General features: G+C 41.4%; 2 protein-coding genes across 3 annotated transcripts; one reads left to right on the top strand and one right to left on the bottom strand.

Moving 5' to 3' along the window:
- Window positions 1–9637: 9637 nt before the first annotated feature.
- On the bottom strand, window positions 9638–10963 carry LOC116262871 (peroxidase 5-like). The gene is made up of 2 exons (XM_031642397.2): window positions 10549–10963; window positions 9638–10423 (listed from the first exon to the last, which is right to left on the bottom strand). Exons 1-2 carry the CDS (start codon window positions 10804–10806, stop codon window positions 9638–9640), a joined length of 1044 nt encoding a protein of 347 aa, XP_031498257.1. The 5' UTR covers window positions 10807–10963.
- Window positions 10554–15835, top strand: LOC116262943 (peroxidase 5-like). 2 transcript variants are annotated; one of them, XM_050080139.1, is made up of 3 exons: window positions 10554–10560; window positions 14769–14864; window positions 15002–15835. In XM_050080139.1, the coding sequence occupies exons 2-3, from the start codon at window positions 14817–14819 to the stop codon at window positions 15773–15775; spliced, it is 822 nt and encodes a 273-aa protein (XP_049936096.1). In that variant the 5' UTR covers window positions 10554–10560; window positions 14769–14816; the 3' UTR covers window positions 15776–15835. The 2 variants fall into 2 exon arrangements, with proteins under 2 accessions (XP_049936096.1, XP_031498347.1); XM_031642487.2 differs by lacking the exon at window positions 10554–10560 and having other exon boundaries at window positions 14538–14864.
- Window positions 15836–24327: the final 8492 nt, after the last annotated feature.

Genomic DNA, 24327 nt, shown 5'->3' with positions numbered 1-24327 from the left:
TCTAGTGGCAGATCATGTTTCATTAAAATTCTTTTTCTATGGCATCTTTTCAAATATCTCAAGATTTTATGAGCAGCTTCAATATGAGATGATCTAGGAGAGTGCATAAACTGACTGATAAGACTTACAACATATGATATGTCTGGTCATATAACAGTTAAATATATGAGCTTACCGATGAGTTTCTAAAAGCTTTGAATATTCTTGATGAGTTCTTCTTCATCTTTCTTTAATTTATAATTGACTTCAAGAGGTGTCTCTGCTGGTTTCACACCCAAACATCCTGTTTCTTTCAATAGATCTAACGTATACTTCTTTTGGCAAAGGAAGACTCCTTTGTTTGAGTGTGCAACTTCAATTCCTAAGAATAATCTTAATATCCCCAAATATTTGATTTCAAACAGCTGATTAAGATAGTATTTGACGCGTGGTATAAAATCAATATCATCACCTGTCATTGGCAAAGGTAGACCCACTTACATCCAACCAGCTTCTTGCCATCCGGTAGAGGAACTAGATCCCATGTTTGATTTTTTTTCAATGCCGCAAGTTCTTCTTCCATTGCATTATGCCAATTTGGATCAGATTTTGCCTCCTCAAAAGTTTTTGGTTCATTTTGGGAGTAGGTATTTAGGATATATGATTTATAGTGAATGGGCAGATTTTCGAATGACAAGTATTGGTCCATGAAATGGTTTTCGTTTGTTGTAAGATATAATAGTCACTAAATTTTTTTGGTGGTCTGGTAGGACGAGTGGATTGTCTAATGGAATTTTCTAATTGGTTTGAATTGGGATTTGGTTATGTAACACTCGTTGTTTTTGTAGGTGGGCCGGATCGGGTCCAGACCCGGACCCGAATCCAGCAGCGTGGGAGCCCGACGTCGTCGTCCTCTCCCTCGTCTTTCCCTCGTCTCCCTCGTTTCCCCTCTTCGTCTCTCGCTTTGCTACGACCACAACGCAGATCTGAGGAAGGCGGAGGTCAGTGCAGTGGCGATGGAAGTCGACGGCAGCGATGGCGGCGCTCAGGTAAACCAGTGGTCTCTCTTTCTGTCTCTTCCTCTCTCTCTCGTGTTATTCCCCTTTCTGCCAGCCTTCTCTCCCTCACACTCTCTCCTTCCATGCTCTCTGCTCGAGCCCTCTCCCCACTGTTCGAGCCCTCTTTGCTTGCCCTCTCTCTATGCACGCCCTCTTCCTCCCACGCATCCTTCACGCTCTCTCTCAGCCTGCACTCTCCCTCTCCGTCAACACCCTCTGCCCACACCCTTTCCCTCTCTCACAGCCCTTTACAACGACCGTGGGTCTCTTCTAACGACAGACCCCTCTCCTAAACCTCCTTTTTGCCGATTTTGATTCTCTTAGGCTGTTTGATTGGATTTCGCTTGGGGGTGTTCTTCCCCCTCATGACAGTGGCTAAAAGCGTTGGTGGTGGCGGCATTGAGGAATTTAGCCGTTTGAGGACCTCTCGAACTCGTGAGGTGGCTGTCGGGAGGACCGCAGCAGTTCAGATTCTTAAATTGGTGTGAGCAAGGCCTAATCGAGCTATATTGTTGTGTATTTTCTGTTGAGCACGTATAAATATTAATTGAGCATGGTAGAATTAAGTATTGGTGATTTTAGGATGCATGTTAGCGACTTTGCTTTTTGGGAATGTTTAGGATTATGTTGGAAAACAATAATTCATGTCTATAATGATCTTTTAAGCTTGAGGTGTTGATTTTCGAAGCAATAGGGAAGCATGGTAGAGATTGTGATGTTGTGGAGAAGATTTAGAATCGTCTTAGTGAGCACGTGGCGCATGCTTTTGTGAACGGGTGTATCTTGACGTTATTTGGGAAAGAATACGTAAGTTGGATGTAACTATTGGGTTGATGCATCGACTAAAGAAAATAAATGAAAATTATGTATTGATAGATTGATCGCAGCCTTGGTTTTGACGTTTAGTGGCAATGTTAAGAAGTTATGAAGTGGCCAATTAGAGGGCCATGTGGGTCGACACTACCTGTCGACACCCCCCTTGAGGAGATGACATGCCTCAATGATTGTATTTTCAGATTTGTACATATATTGGAAAGTGATCCGAATAGAGAACTTATCGCATGACTGTATTTGCAGGTACACCATCAAGTAGACCTTGAGCAACGCGGTTTGTAGCTAGAGGTGTTTTGTGGATGCGCGACAAGTACGATGCATTCCAGGAAAATTCCTGCCTAGGGCCAATTTGTGAATGTGTGTTCTATGATCGTTGGATCCTCAGATCGTGATTGATTGATTGAATGAATGTATGCATAAGATTGGATGTATGTGATTAGTTTTGTTTTTGTTAAATGACTACCAATTGCATGTGCATGCTAAAATTGATAACTGTTTAGGACAAATGAGGTGGGTATCGATTCGAGTGTCTCCTCGACCCCAATCGTGCATTAGAAAGCATCATAGAATGATAATTGCATAGGACAACTACGAGCCAATCACGGATCGATACTACTCTCCGTGGTTTGGCTAAGTTTGGAAAGATGTGATTGATGTGTGTGTTTGTGAATGATTTGTCATGTGACAAGTTTTGTTTTGAAAACTATTAAAAGTTTGTTTGAAAATTGTTACGCATTCGCATATGCATGCTATAATTGATAATGCTTAGATAAATGAATGGGGTATCGAGTCGAGTGTCTCCTCGACCCCGATTGTGCATTAGAGAGCATCATAGAATGATAATTGCATAGGAAGCTATAGCCATCACAATCGAGACTACTCTCTGGGATTTGGCTAAGTTTTAAAGAACTGATTGATGTGTTTGATAAGATGTGAATCTTTATGAATGTGAATGTTACGATTTGTTGCATATGTATTGTCGTGGGCAATAATGCAATTGATTGAAATTGGAGGTAGTTGTACCCGTATTGTATGACGGCTAGCTAAGAATGTTATTGTTATGTGTAGCCCTCGTGTGGAGGGAATTGGAGGTATGTGTGCATTTGTAAAGTGAACCAACCTCATGAGCTAGCCAGTCATTTTGTGAATGTATAATTATAATGATAAGAATGAAAGAATAAGAGATGAGGGGCCAGTGGGTTGTGGCAATGTGTTTGGAAGACGTCCCGCTTTCACCACTAGTCTTGCCTGTTCGGAGCGCAGGCGGGCAAGACCCATGTACTGTTGTGTGTTGTGCTTGGAGCATTGGGCTCCCGCCTTCCCATCCTGGGTGTCCTAGGGAAGACTGAGTATCTTTCCTTGAATTCATACATCCATGGATGAGTGCTCTACCGCTGCAGCGGGTAAATGATCCATACTTTTCTGGGCCACCACGGGGTTGTCTTCCGGCTGTAGACCGCCTGCGGTGTGCATGTCTCTGTGTTTGCACCCACAGGAACTGTCAATTCACTGAACTTAATGAAAATGAAAAGCATAGAAATGAAATGTATGTGAATGATGTGAGTATGAATGAAGTGTGAATGAAACGATGTGTTATTTCTAAATAACATGTGGTTATTGAATGTGTTATTGCGCCTTTGTGTATGGCCCTTGCATGTCGTGGTATAAATAAGGGCTCCTTGATAAGTTATGTGACTGTGTGCCCTACCACCACATGATAGTTGTTTCGTAGTTAAAGTAAATGAGAAGAATGTGATTGTGAATGTGATGAATGAACGAATGATGTTTATGCATGGCTTGCATTGAATGCCTTTACATGTTGTGGCCTATGTGGGGGCCCTTTTTGGCAACTGGTGTGACTATGCCCTGTCACCATATGATGATGATTTGTTTTGTAATTGTGATTATCTCATTTTTGAGCCCTACCTAAGAGGATTAGGGATTTTCCTGACTTGTTGCCATACTACGAAGGCTAAGCCTTCAGTCGTTTTTCTTTTTCAGGTTTTGGCAAACCCGGGCAGCAGTTGATCAGATGGCTCTACTCACATCCTACTGGGAGGTTTTGGATATTTTATAGTGCCAGTGCATCTTGTTTTGGTTATATGATGTCTTGTCTATGTTAGCATCAATTCTATTGTTTGGGGGCATTTTTGTCATACACATAGATGTGATTTTGTACGAACTGAATTTGTTACATAAATGAAAGTTGTCTCATTGTTTCAAATGGCATAGCTCTCTCCTTTTGAATGGTTGTGTCATCGCACCTTAATGTTTTGTCTAGAAAAAAGTATGTTAGAAGGTCAAAAGGTTGGGGTGTGACAGGTTCGGTGGAAAGAGTGGGAGGATTGAAGCTGGTGTCGGGTTCTTAAGGCGAAAGTGGAGACACATCATTTGAATCGATTTTGTCTACTTCAAAATGGGGTTCAACCATAGGCAATATGGGCTGCTTGCTAGCACTAGGAGCTTCATAGCTGGTTTTCACTATTGACAATGTGGGCTGCTTGGTCGGATTAGCAACATTCATCTTCCCCTATCTTTGATAATTGAAGAAGGATTCCTGTTAAAAAATTTCACATCACGAGATATAAATAATTTTCTAGTGACTGGATCATAACATTTATACCATTTCTTTCTACTGGAGTAACTGAGGAAAATACTTTTGATAGCACGCTTTTCAAATTTGTTCCTAAAGTTTTCCTGTATATGAACATAGCATTTGCATCCAAAAACTTTAAATGCTTTATAGAAACTTTTCTATTGAGAAGAAGTTCTATAGGGACTTGTTTTTCAATGCTGGAACTTGGTGCTCTGTTGATAATATAACAGCCGTAGCAAATGCATCATTCCAAAAACGAAAAGGAACATGCATGTGAGTCATAAGAGATCGAGCAACTTTCAGTAATTGCCTATTTTTTCGTTCTGCCATTCCATTTTTTGTGGAGTACCTGCACAAAATATTGAGGTCGTATTCCTTCCCCCTTTCAGAAAAGTGTCAAGAGCATCATTCACATATTCTCCACCATTGTCAGAGCGAAGATTTTAATCTTTACTCCATACTGAGTATGTACCATCATGAAAAATTTTTGAAAGCACTAAAAACTTCACTCTTATACTTAAGAAAGAACAGCCATGTCATGCGTGTCTTGTCATCAATAAAAGAAACATAATATCTAAATCTAGAATGTGACACTTCTGGGGCTGGTCCCCAAACATCAGAAAAAAAAATGTCATTTGATTTTTCAGTAGAAGATTGAAATGGTATTCTCGTGGATTTAGAAAATTCACAAGCATCACATGATTTATTTAAAACTGTAAGATTTAGAATAAGACAAGTTAAACTTTGATCAGAGATGTGACCAAGTCTGGCATGCCAGGTCCGGTAGTGAGAACGTCGATCTTGCTGATCATTCACAATGAGGTTGCAACAATTTTCATCCATCACGTATAGCCCATTCTGCTCATGCCCTCTACCAATCTCTCAGTTCGTCACACAATCCTGAAATATCACATCCTTTGAGGAAAAAACAGCCAAACAGTTATGAGACTTGGTTAATTTGCTTACCGATATGAGATTAGCTGACAGTTTGGGAATATATAAAACTTGAGATTTCTACCCTTTCTTAAAGAATGTAGTTTCACCGTATCCTTCAACAATAATGGGTGATCCATCGGCTGTAAAAATTGACCATTGTTTTGTTTTGTCAAGATTAATTAGTTTTCTTAAGTCGTTAGACATATGATCGGTGGCCCTTGTGTCAATAACCATGTAGAACGATTTAAAGTAGCGGTCAAAGCAAAGTTGTTACCTTCTGAATTGCTGAGGGGCTGAGATGATACTAGATTGGTCTTTGCGAACTTCTGAAAAAAATTTTCAAGATCATCCTTGGTAACAAAGTTTGCTAAATCAGGATTGGTGGAATACGCAGATTTTGTGGAGGAGGTAGCTTTGTCTTTTGTTGGTCTTTCGACCAGCTCCTAACATCTTTCATGTGTGTGATTAGTTCGCTTGCAATGGGTGCATCTAAATATATTTCTCCCTTTCTGATAGCTGAAGTTAGCATTGGAAGGTTTGTTGGCATTCGGGAGTTTTTGATCCCCTTTGACAAAATCGGCCTGAGTGACACATGCCATTTGTTCACCGCTTTCTTCATAAATTTCAATTTTGGAATTCATAACTTGTCTTCGTGCAGCCTCCCTTTGTATCATTTCACAAACATTGTTGAAGTTGGGCAGCAGAGTGGTATTGAGGATTTGACTTCTAATACCTTCATAATCGGCTCCTAAACCTGCCAAAAATTTGAATATTTTGTCTTCCTCAAACCGGGTTTTGTATGTATCAGGATCAGTCGTAGCATGCCTATATTGCAGAAGTTCATCAAATCAGCTTTTGAGTTCTCCTATGTAGAGATTCAGTGGTTTGTCGCCCTTCATAAGATAGGCAATCTCGACCTGAATTTGATAGACTCGAGCGAGGTTATTCTGTGAGGAGAAAAGTTGTTTTAACTCATCCCAAATTTCCTTTGCACTTTCTTGATACATAAACAGATTTGAAATAGATGGTTCCATGGAGTTAATCAGCCACGACATCACCATATCATTTTCAGATTGCCAATCATCAAATTTAGGATCTGACCTATTAGGAGGACTGATCTTCCCATTTATGTATCCAACCTTGGATCGGCCGCCTTAGCCCAACTTAAGTAGTTGGTGCCCTTCAAAAGCATATTGGTGATTTTTAGAGGTTGGCTGCTTTGCTCGTTGCTGTTGAGATGTCTAAAACTTTCTGTAGTCTCTTGCTGGTTATTTGCCAGGGAATAATCGAATACCAAACATACTTCACAAAATTGCAGAATATAGCAAGGAAGCAAGTGAAAGATGTTACTCGATCATTCAAAACCTCGTTTCAGAATAGATATGCATAATCAATCATGTTCTCAAGGAACAGGGTAGAAGAGAATGTCACCCGATAATGAAGAACCTCAATAATGGATTTAGAAAACCTCGATCGCCAGTGAAGACCTTTTGATTCCTTTTCCCGGTCCTCAGCAACAGCTCCCGACAACCAATTGACACCAAGTCTTCGAGACAAAATTACGACAAACTAGATAGGCGGCAAAAAACATTGGAGAGCTGCAGGCAGTTTGTCCAGCGATAGGCGTCTCTTCAAAAATTCGTAACTCCTCAATGGATGCGTCTAAAAATCTGAAAATTGGTAGGGACGTTCCTCAGAAGTAGACGATTCTCAAGAGCCCTTGTTTGACCCCTGACGTCGCCGGAGCTAACAACACCGGCTAGTTTTGTGGCAGGCTTCCTGGCGGTTTGGGAAAAAAAGAGGAGCACCAATTTTCCAAGATTGTCGAAGAAATATGCAGCAGCTTTATATAACCCGCTCTGATACCATGTTTAAAAACATGAGGTAGAAGCAACGACAGAAAAAAGAACAGCAAATTTACATGATTCGGCAGTTTGGCCTACGTCCACGAAGGAAGAAGAACGCTGCTATTTTATTTATCTTCTCATGCTTACAATCCAAGAGAGAAAGAGGTGATAACCAAGAGAGCGGTTATCTAGTCTTTCCAAAAAATTAGAGAAGATTCCTTTCTTTCTCCCTTGATTATGCACAATCACGTCGTAACAGCTGAATATAGTTGATTTGGTATTTTGGGCAGCACAAGAGAGAAAGAGGGCTTTTATACATTTTGAATGAGGCGATAACCAAGAGAGCGGTTATCTAGTCTTCCAAAAAGTTAGAGAAGATTCCTTTCCTTCTCCCTTGATTATGCACAATCACGTCGTAACAGCTGAATATAGTTGATTTGGTATTTTGGGCAGCACCAATTTTTTCCACAAATCTCGCAACATGAAGAACCTATGGTGGCAGCCAACACGAAAAGCTAATCTTCCGAAAGGCATATTCCGACTAAACCAGTAGAAGCCCAGCGTCTCATCTTCCATGGTTGATCGTCCGTCATTTCCATCCGCAGTTGATCCTCTAGGGGACGCGACCTCCCGACAGAACTGTAGGCTCCGGTGGATGGACAAAACTAATGCCGAAGTCGATCGAAACAGAAGAAGGCCTCTTCACCTGTCTACGATTCTTGAGGCGTCTTTCCATTGCCCACGAGTTCGAGCAGAGCTGACCTCCGCCCCTTCGTTCAACCCCACGGCATTGTAAGCACCAGACATCTCTACCTGCAGGACTCCCCAGGCTGAATCGCTAGTGTGTCGTGGATCCATCGAACCAAGCTCGACTGGCGAGTCGTTTGGAACTGGCCGGAATCAATGCACTTCCTGCTGCCTCTCTTGTCGCGTCTCTCTGTTCCCAACGAGCTATTCCCTCTGCCACCGCTTGAGCCTCTTGGATGTTGCCGGAACCATGACGACCTCGTCTTACTGAGAAGGGACAACGAGACCTTGTTTGCCTCCCTGGATATCAGTTATGGGATACTCAAAGGGCTCCTGCTCCAGCACCAAGTGCGGGGTACACAGCCCCAGGACGTGTGACATACTGAGAATTGGGTGGTTTGGACGAAACTTGGGCACGGATCAATGGCATGTGAGAGAGTTGTGAGTGGATTGAAATTTTGTATCGCGCACCGTTGTATTCCTAAGGCCTGAACACTGTCGCCATTTGGAGTGAATGTGACAAGGATTGGGGTTCGGGACCAATTGCAAATTACTCATGGGAAGGTTAGGGCTGTTGTCCAGCCGAGAAACCCTATATGCCTGTTCCTTGAGCGCAGCTGGAATTCATCATTGGGTGCAGCGTAGGCAGCCTCCCGACAGACCTTGGCAGACCGGTCCTACCATTGGGTCTGCCCCTGGGTGTAACATAGTTAGTCGAGTTGGTGGATTGATAAATGTCGAGTTTTGAGTTTTATTACCATGGGCATTATTATTTTGGAATGTAATTGGTTGATATATGACAATATTATAGTTGACAGACATACGGCACCCTAACCAAATCTCAAAGCAACCGTAGACGGTGGTGCAGAGGCTAAGGTGGAGGGGTTCCTGACTTTTCAAGGTATTTCAACTCTCTCCTACTCTCTCTAAGAATCTTTCAGCAACAGAATCGAACAGGCTATAGAGAACTAACCAAATTGTGAATGAGGAATGTCGAACCAACCGAGTCCTAGCAGTGTTGGATGGGAATATACCAACTGCAAGCGAATGAAGAGATTTGAACTAGATTATCGTGCGTGGTCAATCAATTATTTATTAACGCCCTTAACCAAGACCAAGTTTTGACGGACCAAATCAACAAAAGCTAGCTCAATTTTATATAATTTCCACAATAGCGCTTCATTGGTTGGCATACTTCCAGAAAAGCTTTACCATTACAAATCCAGTTTCCTCCTTTGGACATTAGAACTCAATTATCATTCAACAACAACTAACGAAGTAACTCAGTCTACCAACCGACTAGGATCCAATACCAAAAAAGAAAAAAACTTTACAGTTTTACTATAGGCAGGGATGTCAAGGGATCCAAATCAAATTATAGCTGTATTTGCTTTTTTAAATATTCATATATTCAAATTCAAATACAAAAAAAAAAAAACCATATTTGAATCTGAATCTGAATTTCAGATATCAAACCAAAATCTATTTCCTTTATTGAATAACTACAACGAATGGAAGTTGCGCCTCACGAACAGTTGAATTGACACTTCCGGCCGGCAACCGTATAACAACTATAAACAATTAAACCAATTGAGTGAATAAATCAACCAATTTAATGAACAAATGACCTTTTTTTTTTTTTAACTGCCATAATTAACAACCCTACAAGACTTCCTGATCTCCCCTTGAGATCCAGTCAAGACCCCTATCGAGCCCATCCGCACCATTGCTGCAGAGAACTTGTGAGCCCACACTGAACCTTGGTTCACGTTTTGGTCCACCATCCTGGCCGTGTCTGCCCTTTCTGTCAGTGCTTGGTCCGATGTGAGCAGCCCTCGCTGGTACTTGAGGTTCACGTAATACTTGTTGTCCAGCCTATTTGGTGTCACAGGGTCCAAAGCCACCGTCGCATCCTGGGACGACGACTCCGGATCCGGGCACTTTGTCCTCAGGTAGCGTACATACTTGGGGTCCATGGATGGGTCGGCAGCACCGGTCGAGTTGTTGAAGCCGTAAAGCCGATCGGAAAACGATGAACAGTGAGACACGCCCAACGTGTGTGCACCAGATAGAGTGACCATGTCTTCAAGCGAAAGCCCCTTGGCAGCGAACTTCTCTTCCAGTTGGTCCACATTAGAGGTTGGTAAGGGAAGGTTCTCGAGCACCTCGGAATCCTTAGATACACGTCCGTCACGCCGTCCGGCAGGTACAGAGTAGTAGAAACCACCGGTCATGTGGACGGCATCCCGAGCAGCAAAGGCAAGAACGTCGGCGCAGGACACCAGTTGAGGGCATTCTGATTCCAACACAGCTTTGGCCTCGTCAATGATCTCGAACCCGCGGAGGCTGGGGTTGTTTGCAAGCGAGTCTTTCTCGGCGTCGTCGTTGCCAGGAGTCGAGTCCAGAAGAACAGAACCATCGCAACCCTGTCATTTTTTAGGCATAATTTCATTTGTTATAAATCACCATCCAAGCAGCTCGCTAGCTGCGATTCGTATCAAAAGGTATACACAAAGAAGCAATTCAAAGAAGCTAGGAGGAAGAGAAGTACCCTAACAAAGCAGTCGTGGAAATGCATCCGGATCAATCCAGCAGCCATTCCTGGATTACGGGCAACGGCCTTCGCTACTGTCCTCTGCACCACTGCCTCTGCTGATGGGCAGCTGTGCCTGTAGTAGCCCACGCTCAGTGAGCTACCATGATCGGCCACGACGCAAGCAACTATTCCTATGAGCAGGCAGAAAATGAGTGCAGAGCGTCGAAGCAAAGGGAGATGCTCATTATGGCCGAAGTGCTGGAACGCAGCCATATTGTCTATGGAAGAAATTGTATATATGAGAACGACTGATTGGTATGTAGGATCTGAGCTGAGGATTTGTGTGTTTCAATTGGGGGCGTGTGTGGTGGGTATTTATAGAAAGAAGTGGCTAGCTGTTCACTTCTTCCTGGAAGAAGCGATCGTGAGACGGCGGGCAACATGTAGGTTTGAAGGTTGGAATGTGAAAGGCATATTTCCAAGTGTGGGCATTACTCGCTTTCTCAAGTCCTGTATGCGCTTTGAATCGGTCGACTTGCCCCGGTGTTTTGAAGATGAAGGTCAGTGTGCCGATGTACAACCACTACACATGGACACGCTCTTCTCAAATTAAGTTCCTACTTTTAAACATCTTCTCCAAAGTAATCACCGGTATTATTTTGGCGACGCATAAAGATTATTGACGACTACTTTGTACATCCCATAAAGGAGGAAAAATGAAAAGTCAGGTCAGCTTTGGCCTTCCCCCAAAAGAGGCTCGCCCATACATGTACACGTGCAAGTTTGACTTGAATATCTGCTAGATAAGTTCAATTGTGTCCGCCTAATAATCGATCAATTTCTTTCACCTAAGTACGTGCAAAAAACACAAACAATTCTCCTTTTTGTCGTAGAGGATGTATTGTAACTAATGACAAACCAATGAAAATCTCGTTATCGATTTGATTTTTATGAGTTTTTTATTTTTATGAATACTACTTGTCTGAACTATTATAGTATAAATGATAAATATGAGGCACTTTTAGTTGATGGGTGTACTGCTTTTTACCTATGTTTCTAAAATAACTATGAAATCTGACGCAAAAAAAAAGATGAGGGACTTTTGGGCCTTTCAAAGTATCTCAATTCTCTCTCCCTGCCCAAGCGGTTAATGATGAATATGGGATTGAGCTATAAATCAAGTCCAAATTGGCTTTTGGTATTGAACCATTTAGAATGTGGCTCTGAAGCAAGAATAGAAATTCAGACGGACTTTTATATTTATATCTGAATTTGAATCCAAATCCAATCGAATGTCATTTCTTAAATTTGAATCCAATTTGATTTCTTAATTGGATATTAAATTTTATTACATATCAATTTTTTTCAGACTAATTGGATATATTTAAACTTACCTGAAATTGACTAGACCATGTCTTCCAATAACGACCGTTGATTTAATTTCCTTGAAAATCTTTTGTGGTTGCAACTTTGCCTTCGCACCCAGCATCTAAAAACATATCATAGGGCCGTCCTTGTCCTTTAGACCCATAGATTAAGATTTTTGATATAATCGCTTTGGATCCAAACAACGAGGAAAAAGAAAAGTCAAGTCAGCTTTGGCCATTACCCAAAAGAAGTGCGCCTATACATGCATTCATGCAAACTGCCCTTACACCGCTTAAAATCAATTCATTTTTTAAATGTGCCAACAAAGTTTGAATCGGAATCTACGAACTGGAGTGGAATCAAGAAATTTGAATTAGTTTGTTGTGCTTGGTCAACCAAACCATGAAGGCCCCAGTATGATTGAACAAACACGTAAGTAACAAAAGCTGATATTAGAGAATTTCTATCCTTATCGGAGGACTAGAAGGAGTATTTTATCATATCGTCTACCAAGAGAGCCGAAGTCAGCACGATTTTCCATTCCATATTTCCCTAGTAACAATAAGCTTAGTTTTGGTTTGCCTTTGTCCTCTCCTTTCATTTTGTAGTACGCAGAGTTGACGTTCTGAAAGCTCAAAACATAGGTTGGTCACCTACTCTTAAAAGCAAATTTGCTTCTAAATCCAGCCTTCTCTTTTTGGACATCAGATCAATATAGTTGAGTCCACGGGAGCAACAAAAGTATTACCAATAAAAAGGATTGGCTACCAATTAGAAATACCATTGCATTAACATAAACCTATGCTCAAGAATCTTCATGTCCCTCACTGAACTCTTTTACTTGGCCTTAATGACCTTCAGGTATAGGCAGAGTTGCAAGCGCCATTCGGTACATCCAACATACATATGCCAAATGAAAGAAAGGGACATTTTCAAAATTGTTGAAAAAGAAATATCCTTTTGAGTCTTTTTACGTTTTTTTCTATTTCCACTAAAAGTTTCCCTTTTCTATCTAAATGGGAGCATTTTTGTCAACAACAACAAAACCAGCTTCAGTTGAGGTATGTTGTTGTTAATAAAAACGAATAAATAAGTATCATAAATACAAAAGACTGAATCTTGTATATACTTTTTCAAAGTATTTAGCAATAGGGCAGGTTATCCAGCTGGCCTGGCCCAATAAGAAGTTAGGCTTGGGCGGAGCTCCATTAGGATTCTTGGGCCCAGCCGACAGCCCATAAGGGCCGCAACTGCAGTCCCAGCTAAGCTTCTTATTGGGACAAGTGGATTCACAACGAACGGATGAGATCATTCACTAAGACAAAATATTTGATCGGTTTAAATGGAATTAAGCTACAAAATAATATACTGAGATGGAGTTGCATGTACAGCTTGTGTGTACCTAACAAATAAGCACTAAAAAAAAGGGTTGGGGTATTTTTTTTATATAGATAATCACATTTTATATAGATAAACACATTTTTTAATTTTGTTTTCTTCCTTTTAAAAATATTTTTATTTATCAAAGATATTTTGGTTATTACATATCAGTGTACACATAACCAGTTTGGCATGAAACTCTCTTTCTTTCTCTAAGAAAGGGTCAACTCAATAATAGTGCATGCTACCATTTATGGTGATTGTAAAAACAATGACTACAGAAATTAAATTAATGACCAAGCTTTTACCAGCCAATCAATTCAACCAGATATGCTGCTACCCATAAGAAGACAAAAGCCAAAAGAAGTTTGACTTAAATTATTGTGTTCGGGTTAATCAATTATGGAGGCCCTCAACCTAGTCTACTTTTTGATGGAACAAAGTTGTAAGCAACAAATTAAAGCTAATGTTTAGAGAATTTCCCACAATAAGCTTCATTCATGAGCACACTTCCAACAGCAAATTAATATCTTCCATCAGTTGCTTTCTACCATTGCCAAATCTGTCTTTCTTTTAATCTGGACATCAGAACGTGTTGATCAATCATGAGTACATCCTTCTAACACCACTCAAGGAATTAAAATTACCAACATACAGGCTTGTTGGCTACCAAATAGAATTATATAACACCCCACACCTATGCTCAAGAATCTCTCTCTCTCTCTCTCTCTCTCTCCCTCTCTCTCAACACTTTTATGAATTCTCAAACCGATCGCCAAGTTTTCCTTTGCACCCAAAAAGGTTAACTAGTTAATGTACTCTACACGCTTGCAGTTGCTAGATGCAAAGGGGAGCATGATATAAAAAATGCTAGAAGGGCAAGCTCTTGCTTTTGCGAATATATAAAATTTAAAAATATTGATCATGTTTACACATAAAATTGTAGGCCATCTGTGTTTAATTTACTATTTAAAGCTACGACTTTTTGGGAAGACTCCGTGTAGTGGTTGTGTGCATCCCATTGATCTTCAAATAACTGTATCCGTCATACTCACGACTTGTTCAAAGCATTAGACTTCAAAGAATGGCTACTGCCGAGACTTAGAGAAATAGTATTGTTCACATTAAATCCTTGAAAAGGACAGATTGGCCCTGTCACGGCCGCTTCTTCTAAGAACTGATCGCCGGCCATCTCTTCATCTATAAATACCCACCATCTACGCCCCCATTTGACACACACAACTCCGTAGCTCATATCCACTATTCTGCGAGCACCTGCTACTTACCAATTAGCCTTTCTCGTACATACCGTTTCTTCCATAGACAATATGGCTACCTACCAGCACTTCTGCCAATGCAATCTCTCTTTGCTTCGAAGCTTGGCACTCATTTTCTGCCTGCTCATAGGAATAGTTGCTGGCGTCGAGGCCGATCATGGTAGCTCACTGAGCGTCGGCTACTACAGGCACAGCTGCCCATCAGCAGAGGTAGTGGTGCAGAGGATAGTAGCAAAGGCCGTTGCCCGCAATCCAGGAATGGCTGCTGGATTGATCCGGATGCATTTCCACGACTGCTTTGTTAGGGTACTAGGCACTTACTTCTCTTCCTCCTAGCTTCTTTGAATTGCATCTTTGGGTATACATTTTGATACGAATCGCAGCTAGTGAGCTGCTTTGCTGGTGATTTATAACAAATGAAGATTATTACTAAAAAATGACAGGGTTGCGATGGTTCTGTTCTCCTCGACTCGACTACTGGGAACAAGGCTGAGAAAGACTCGCTTGCAAACAACCCCAGCCTCCGCGGGTTCGAGATCATTGATGAGGCCAAAGCCGTGTTGGAATCAGAATGCCCTCAACTGGTGTCCTGCGCCGACGTTCTTGCCTTTGCTGCTCGGGATGCCGTTCACATGACCGGCGGTTTCTACTACTCTGTACCTGCCGGACGGCGTGACGGACGTGTATCTAAGGAGTCTGAGGTGCTCGATAACCTGCCCTTACCAACCTCTAATGTGGACGAACTGGAAGAGAAGTTTGCAGCCAAGGGGCATTCTCTTGAAGACATGGTCACTCTATCTGGTGCACACACCTTGGGTGTGTCTCACTGCTCATCGTTTTCCGATCGGCTTTATGGCTTCAACAACTCGACCGGTGCTGCCGACCCATCCATGGACCCCAAGTATGTGCGCTACCTGAGGACAAAGTGCCCGGATCCGGAGTCGTCGTCCCAGGATGCAACGGTGGCTTTGGACCCAGTGACACCAAATAGGCTGGACAACAAGTATTACGTGAACCTCAAGTACCAGCGAGGGCTGCTCACATCGGACCAAGCACTGACAGAAAGGGCAGACACGGCCAGGATGGTGAACCAAAACGTGAACCAAGGTTCAATGTGGGCTCACAAGTTCTCTGCAGCGATGGTGCGGATGGGCTCGATAGACGTGTTGACTGGATATGAAGGGGAGATCAGGAAGTCTTGTATGGTTGTTAATTAAGGCCGTAAAAACAGGTCCTTGGCGGTTGATTTATTCATTCAATTGGTTTAATTGTTTATAGTTGTTATACGGTGGCCGGAAATGTCAATTCAACTGTTCGTGTGGCCCAACCTTCCATTCGTTGTAGTTATTATTCAATAAAGAAAAGCTAAAACTTGTGCTTATTTGATAGACTATATATTGCTCTCGTTGCTCTCACATTCGTTAGGCACATCAATACCAATAACAACTCACATCATTAACTAAACAGATTAATAAATATGTCTCATTACACAATAAACTGCCACACATTTCATCAGTTGGTATCACAACAACATTACAGACCAATCATCATTAAACTGTCACAATACACATATTTGCCAGGACTGGCGAAACTCCGACAAACACATGGACACTCAAAACAATTAATATCAATTATCAAGCACATCCTCATGAAGCATATCAATAAATATATTTCTTAGCAAAGTACATTTCAGTTCGAAATTAGGATTCATATTCCCACATAAATGTAGAAACAGAATTTGGATTGGGAAATCAGATATCTGGAAACTATCAATTGCTGATGGAGGAGCACAAAACTCACAAGCTTTGGTGGGAAATTTGGTACTCGTGGTCTCTAGTATATGCTAAAAAATGTAGAAATTCTGCTGCAACAAACACATCAAGTATCCAAGAAGACTCCAATACCAGCATAATAAATAAACAACAATGGTTCTCTGGAAAACACTTTCACTGACGCGAGCATGAATATATAACAGTTAATTTTTACTGACGTTTGCACACTAGGCGTTGATAAAAACTGAATCTTAACTTCTTCTTGTAGCACTTGTCGTTGAAGACTTGTTTTCAAAGGCGTTTTCCCTCAAACACCGATGAAAAGCTTCTTCACCGTCAAGTCAACTAAAAGTAAGCTTTCATGGAGACAGAGAGAGAGAAAGAAAGAGATTCTGAGCATAGATTCGGGTTGTTATGTAATTCTATTTGGTAGCCGCCAATTCTGTAAGTTAGTAAGTTTAATTCTTTCGGTGATGTCAGAAGGATGTACTCACGATTGATCAACGCGTTCTGATGTGCAGATTAAAAGAACGACGGATTTGGCCACGGTAGAAAGCAAGGGAGGGAAGATTTAATTTGCTTTTGGAAGTATGCTCATGAATGAAGCTTATTGTGGAAATTCTCTAAACATTAGCTTTAATTTGTTGCTTACAAGTTTCTTTCATAAAAAATTAGACTTGGTTAAGAGCCTCCACGATTGATTGACCGAACACAATATTTTAAGTTAAACTTCTTTTCAGTTTTGTCTTCAAACGCGTAGCATATCTAGTTGAGCTGATTGGCTGGAAAAAGCTTGGTCATTATTTTAACTTCTATGGGCATTGCTCTTTCAATCTCCACAAACGGTGGCAAGTACTACTATTGAGTTGGATGAAGTAACCATAAGTTCACCTAAATCCCGAAGCAGCCCAAACATCAGGACCAAAAGTAGGAAATGGAGGAACAAGCTTGAGCATGTTTCTAAGTCAAACATTTTCATTGTATTACACTTTGTAGATTGAGAGTTAAGCCTGGGCACCGGGCCGGGCCAGCACCGAGTACCCGGTACCCCACCCGACTCGGGCTCGGGTATCAGAAAATGGCTTAACGGGCTGGTGTTGTCGGGCCCACTCTGGCCAGGTATTTCAACGGGTCGGGTTTGGGCTTGAAACTGTATACCGTGAGGGCCCGAGAAGCCCGGTAACTAAAAAAAATATTTTTTTTTCAAAAGAGGTAAGTTAAGTTAGGGTTTCGTCTTGACTGTTTCAACTTTAACATTGATGGCAACAGGGGAGGCGACGACAATGGCAATGGTGGTTTTGAATTTTTACCACACTGCCTTCGAATCGTCATGGCTCGGAGACAAAAGTAGGAGTGATTTGTAACCACAAATTCCTTTGTCCTACAGAAGAACCTGAAACTCGAATTTTGCAGCTCCAACAAAATAAGCATAAACCCAATACAGTGAAGACGTTGCTGCCATTGGAACCACCAACGCCTCCACCTCTCTGTATGCCAAACTAGTACGCGACGATAATGGTGGGAAGTTTTCTCCGTAAGTGGGTCGCCATAAGGTGTGTCCTCTCCCATCCCCATCAACTTTGGAAAACCAGGCTTCCTTCGGCCTCCAATCGTCTTTCAAATCGAGCGCCTTCTTCTTCCGGCCACTGCCGCGGAGGATGACTACCACCGTCATTGATTTTGACAGACCTCAGTTAGAGAGAGACATTAAGCCCTCGGCTTTCCACTTCACCAAGACTCTGATCCTTGGCCTTAATTAGGAATTCCAAGAGCTTCGTCGACAAGTAATCAGGCTGGGCCGGGCCTCAGGCATCAACTCAAGCCCGAGGCCTGATATGTCAAAGGTCTGCCCGGCCCGGTTAGAAACAACCAGATGGCCTTAACGGGCTGACCCGATGGCCTTAACGGGCTTCGATTTAGTCATGTTTTTCAGGCCGGGCCGGCCCGGCCTGATGCCCAGCCCTATTCATAGTCAGAATTTATCAATAAATTCACAACTTTTTTGTGGCAGTTCGGATTCTGACCTTGACCTTTTCTTAGGGCCCGTTTGATGCATAGGAAAAATCCTGTGCATCTGTTGAAAATCGTACGGAAGGGTGAAATTTCACCCGTTCACCCTTCTTCGCAACAAACACAGCGAAATTTCACCCGAAATTTACTTTGTCATCGGGTGAAATTTTGCCCTTGAAAAAGTCGGTCCTCACAGGACCGACTTTTTGGTGGAGACATTTTTGAGATTCGTTACCTCTTTTCCCCTCTTCTCTCTCGCTACACCCTCGCAGGAAGGGCTCCTCTCTCGCTGCACTCCACAGGTCTGCGTCTCCTTCTCCCTCGCACTCGACGGAAGGGCCTCTCACTCGCTGCACTCCACCGGTCTGCTTCTCCTCCTCCCTCGCAATCGACGGTCTTCTGCTCCTCTCTCGTTCCACAAGTCTGCGTGTCCTTCTGTTGTTGCAATGTCTCCTCCTCTGTCGCGGTTTTCTTCCTCACCTTCACTGCACAGGTCTCTGAACTGTTGCTGCGTCTCCTCTTCACTTCCTACGTTTCCTCCTCTGTTGCTGCAACTTTCCTCTTTGCTGTGCTTCCTCCTTCTCTTGCTGCGTTTCCTCCTCTTCTCATTTTTTGATCGGTGTTTTTCCCTTTCTGATGCTTTTCTTTTTCTATTCTTTATGTTCTTTTTCCACGAATGAACACAGTTGAACGCAGTGAAGAGGCCGTGATGGCTGCTCTTATATACAGCTACTCAACTGCCGCTAGCGGCTTCTCGGCAAAGCTCACCCCGTAACAAAGTCGCGAAGCTCTCGAGTAGGCTCTTCTCTCTTTCTTGTCTTGTTTTTTATTATACGAAAAGATCGACGTGCACCTTCTTGTTTTCTGGTCTGGAATCCTTTTGCTGTATTCTCTGTTTGCATTGACATAGTGTTTGCTGTTTATTTGACTATGTTAGGGAGTAGGCTAGATAGGTTTGGGGATGCAGTATGGTGGACGGGGTCGTAACATCGTTCCAACATCGGTGTTTATTTTAGAGTATAATTCCTTTTCCAATCTTGTTGAAATGTGTATCTTGTTGACTGTATTATTTCCCTATACCAAATATTTAGTTATAGGGAAAGAACCAAGTATGATGAGAAACTGATTTTCAATTTTCTCAGTAGTCGTCAAATGAATGTTCTTGTGATTCTATTGTTGAAGCCTGTAAGGAGGCTCATATTTGAAGAAATATCATGTATATGTATCGAGAACCATAATCTCAGACGTATGTCTCAGGTCCTTTTTTCTTTCTTTTTGGTGATGCTAGTTCTCATGAAAACGTTGGGCACTTCCAAGTTCCAACAATAGAAAAAAAATTGACAAGAACAAAATAAACGTGAAGCTGAGAAGTAAATGGAAGAAATGTAAACACAGATGAGTAAATGATTATGCAGAGATGCTCAAATGCAGATGTTGATGGCCACAATTTTGAGAACCAATATATAGGTAGGAGATGAAAGTAACAATAGAAAAAAAAATGTGTGGTTTACTTAATTCCATGTGAGGTGAATGAGATTTTCATCTTTGCTTTCCTGCTGCATTTGAGTGATATTCTTCAAGACTACCAATTCTGGGAGGTGATTTTGCCTAAAGGCATATAATTGTTGAATCCTTTCTGTGGGCTACATAAGCTTAATCCTTTCTGTAGTTGCATCCATTTAATCTCCTGTTAGCTAACTTGTTCTATAATCTGTGGCTGTTTGGGAGAACATGTTATGCTTGGTTGGTCTATTCTCTTTATGGATATAAAGATTCTCAAACGAATATCTAATTATTGGTTAGCAACATCATATGCTTAAACTGTGTTTGATAAGTAGCAGGTAAGGAAATTCAGAAAGAACAAATATTCAGTTGTTCGTGGCTTTTGCAGCAGCCAGAGCTAGAAATCTAAGATAAGGGGAGACCAGTACATAGTAAAATGAAAAAGAAAAGTTGAAAACAGATTGCTAATTAATGTTAGACAGTTGAAGCATTAAACCAGTTTGGATTTTTTAGTTAAATTGTAAATATGATTGATCTGATTTTGCTTGTTGGCTAGATAGAATGCCTTGAGTACTCCCTCATTCTTTTTCTCTTGTGAATTTTTAATCTTCTCAATTTTTTTAGTACTATTTATGGCTCATCAGTTGATTTGCTGCTGCCCACGGGGGCACATACCCTCCTTGTAATGTTGGTAGACTGGGGACACATAGTTTCTGATATATAAGATGTGTACAACCTGATTATCAAATTGGGGAGGAGAAGGAAAAAAACAACTACTAACTGTTCTGAAAAAGTCTCTCAATTTTTCTACCATATGCATCATACAGGGTTAATTTTATCCTGTAAAAAACTACTCTGTGCATCAAACATGGTTAAATTCACCAGGTTAAATTCTTCTTGTGCATCAAACAAGGACTCAGATTGGAAGAGGGAGAAATTTCATCCTTTAAATTTTTCCAGAAAAATTTACCATGTTAAATTCTTCCCTGCCATCAAACTGGCCCTTAGAGAAAGGAAGAGAGATAGAGATAGTTTTATTGTTTTCCTTATTCAATCAACTTCATTTTTGGTCTTTTTTTCTCTCTCTTCACTCTCTTCCTTCTTTTGGCGATCGGTGGAACTGAAGGCAACCCTGCAGCAATGGTACTCTTCCCTCCTTCTCTCTCTCTCTCTCTCTCTCTCTAAATCATAGACAACAAAGTTTCTGAAGCCCTCTCTCCCTCAAACGAGAGGGGATCTCAAAAACCCAATGATTTATGCTCGAGCAAGGGTTTCACTCGAGTGAGGGTTTCACTTGAAGGAACCCATCCTTTCGTCTTCAAGTCATTTTTGTTGTAGTTTCTTTGTTTCTTTGAGATCCGAGGCTGAGAAGATTGAAACTGATTCTCAGACTAAGATGGGTGTTGTGCGCTTCTTCCATTTCATATTCTTCTTTGCTCTCCTCTTGCTGCCTCCAAAGTCAAGTGGTCAGACCATGCATGGTAGCACAAATGGGGTTGTTCTGATGGGCGGTCGTGGGAACTTGGGCTTCAAAGAAGTTCTTGATTCGGAGAATAAGGAGGACGAAGACAAAGCGTCTGATTCAGTCTCTCTTCCAGTGAAGAAGAAGAAGCAGGACAAAGAGGTGTAGGATTCTAGTTTTGTGTTGGAGAAGAAGAAGAAAATGAAGGAGAAAGAAGCGCCTGAATCTAGCTCCTTTCTGGAGAAGAAGGCACACAAAGAGGCACTTGGTTCTGGCTCTGTGAAGAAGACCAAGGGAGAAAGTTGCTCCCTCAAACCATCGTTCGAGTGACATCACCTTCCACGTCAAAGGCATCTGAAAGACGCAACTAATCAAGTTAAACGAGTTGGTCGAGTCAGTCTCGAAATCGAACACAGTGGATCGAGTCAAGCTGAAGCTACCATTGTAAAGCTCGACTCGAGTTCGAGCCGAGCTCGAGCTGACCAAAACAACAGTCGAGCCGAGCTCGGGCACGGCTCGGATCGTGTTCAAGCCTAGCGTCTTCTGAATGTATGTAGCATGCTAGAATAAACAGTTTGTGCTAGATTAAAAATCTATCTCGAACGTGTGAAGCATGCTAGAATAAACAGTTCATCGTAGATTAAAAAATCTATCTCGAATTTGTGAAAGCATACTAGTATAAATAGCTTGCAGTAACGAAAGAAACAAAAAAATAGTTATAGCCTGCGCATGTTGTTCTAGTTAACAGAGGTGTTTATTTTCCTTTCTCTAAATCGCTTCACTGGAGGGTTTCTAATCGCCGTAGTTTAGAAACCCTCACCGGCAGCGTCGTCTATTTTGCCCATAAATACCTTGCAAGGAGTGTTTTTTCTTTGTTTTTTTTTTTGTTTCTTGCCGGCACCCACTGTCGCAGCCGGTGAGTCCACCCCTGCACCTTTTTTTCTGGTGGACTCAAATACTGTTGTTACCTTTTTCCGGCGTTAACCCAAAAGACAAAACATAGAGTCTGACATGGTCTGCTGCTAAGCTGGACCTTCTCCTCGCATGGAGCTCATCCCTTCCCAAATATTGTTTCTTCTCCTCACAGTGACCTAGATTTTCAACTGTCCTACCATGGGTTTGCTTCTCGCCGGTGGCAATGCCGGTTGTCTCACTTGCAGATCCTTTGTCCTACATTACGCGGTGGCAACAACAGTTGGTCGGGAGCGGAAGAGTCTGCGAAAGAACCATCACCGGACAAAACCGAACCAGTGCCCTTGCGAGAAGAGAGAGGAGCTCCCGGGAGGAGAGAGAAAGACCAGCATAAAAATGAAAAATCTCGGGTCGGATCGCTTTTACATCATAAATTGAAAATTACAAAAGTAGTCCACCTTATTAACAAACTTTTCAAAAATGTTGTCGCTTTTTTCAAAAATTAATGCTGCAACGTTTTTACAAAAAAAAAATTCAGAAAGAGGCTTGTGAAAGTTAATTTCAGCAAAAACCAGAGATTTCATACGAAATTTCGTAGTGATACCCTCAAAGTTATTAAAAAAAATTGCTGAAAGAGATTTTCATAAATTTATTTTTGCAATTTCGGTAGAAAACTGAGATGTTTTGTACAATTCCGACTTGGTACCTTAGCCTTATTTAAAATTGCAAATAAAAGTTTTGAAAATAAATTTGAAAATAAAGGAGGGAATTTGTGTTCTAAAATTTAAATTAAGAGATCTTATTGCTTTTGAGTAATGTTTTGGAATATTATTAGAGATTTCCTGACGTGATATTCTTAGTGTTGCTTCTAGTTAATTGTATTTTGTTTTGCTTGCCATTAAATTAACTTAGAAATGACTTCAAGAGTGGGAGCCTCAGAGTTTGCCAAGATCGAAAAACAATGGGAAGTTTAGAAACGAGTTTACAGGTACTCAGAAATCTCAAAGAACTATAGTGTGAAATGCTACAGATATGAAAAGGCTGGACATATCAAGAAGAACTGCAAGACAAAATTTCCAAACAGAAAGACAACAAGAGTCAAGACACCTATAACAAGAGGAGAAATCAAGAGGGTTTCAACAAAGAAGTCATTTGCATTGTGTCAAAGTGCTTGTTCTTAGATGGAAATCTAACTAGTTGGTGGGGTCGATTCGAGAGCTACACATCACATTGCATAAACAAAAGAAGGCATGATTTGTATGGAAAACTTGAGTTCGAAAATACAAAAAGTCTATATGGGTAACAACTCATACTGTGATGTCATGGGAGTCGGGTCATATTGACTGAATGTTGGGGGCACAAATGTCATTCTTACTGAAGTCTTGTATATTCCCTTCATGAGGAGGAACTTAGTGTCAGTGCCCGCTCTAATTGGAAATGGTTTTGTAGTCCGTTTTGTTCTAGGAAAAGTAATAGTGGGAAAACATAGGAGGACTATGTTTGATGGGAAATATGTAAAAGAACACAGCATTTTCAAAGTCAATGAAATGAATAAAGTTTTCAGTTATGTTTATATTGACTGTGCAATGAGTGTGAGTACAAACTTATGACATGAAAGATTAGGCCATGTAAGCATCAACATGATGAAGATTCTAGCATAGCAAGGTGTAATACCTAACATAAATTCAAGCACAACATGGTTAATCACCAAAATTGCTCCCTTTAAAACAGAAAAAAGAAACTTTTTGAAAGACAAAAGTGGAATTTTGGTCATTAACCATGGTGGCTCATGAAACTTCTTGTCCAACATGACTTACATATCTAGCTTCAGTTGAGATATGTTGTTCTTAATAAAAAAAGAATAAATAAGTATCATAATTATAAAATGCTGGCATTACTTTGACAATGTTTATTAAAAAAAAATTGAATCTACCTCTCCCAAGTATTTAGCAATAGGGCAGGGCAGCCAGCTGGCCTGGCCCAATAAGGAGTTTGGCTTGGATTGAGACCCATTACTATTCTTGGGCCCAGCCGACCGCCTGCAAGGGCTGCAAACTGCAGCCCCAACTAGACTTCTTATTGGAACATGTGGATTCACAACGAACAGATG

Source organism: Nymphaea colorata, chromosome 10 (genome assembly GCF_008831285.2).
Source record: "Nymphaea colorata isolate Beijing-Zhang1983 chromosome 10, ASM883128v2, whole genome shotgun sequence".
Taxonomy (NCBI): Eukaryota; Viridiplantae; Streptophyta; class Magnoliopsida; order Nymphaeales; family Nymphaeaceae; genus Nymphaea; species Nymphaea colorata.
The sequence above is the reverse complement of the archived record's forward strand: the minus strand, read 5'-3'. Positions and strand labels throughout refer to the sequence as shown.

Bases quoted from the DNA above. Each gene is read 5' to 3' on its own strand.
- LOC116262871 (XM_031642397.2), bottom strand. From the start codon at position 10,806: ATGGCTGCGTTCCAGCACTTCGGCCATAATGAGCATCTCCCTTTGCTT. The intron at 10,424-10,548 runs GTACTTCTCTTC...AAAAAATGACAG, and splicing joins TCCACGACTGCTTTGTTAGG to GGTTGCGATGGTTCTGTTCT.
- LOC116262943 (XM_031642487.2), top strand. From the start codon at position 14,610: ATGGCTACCTACCAGCACTTCTGCCAATGCAATCTCTCTTTGCTTCGA. The intron at 14,865-15,001 runs GTACTAGGCACT...AAAAAATGACAG, and splicing joins TCCACGACTGCTTTGTTAGG to GGTTGCGATGGTTCTGTTCT.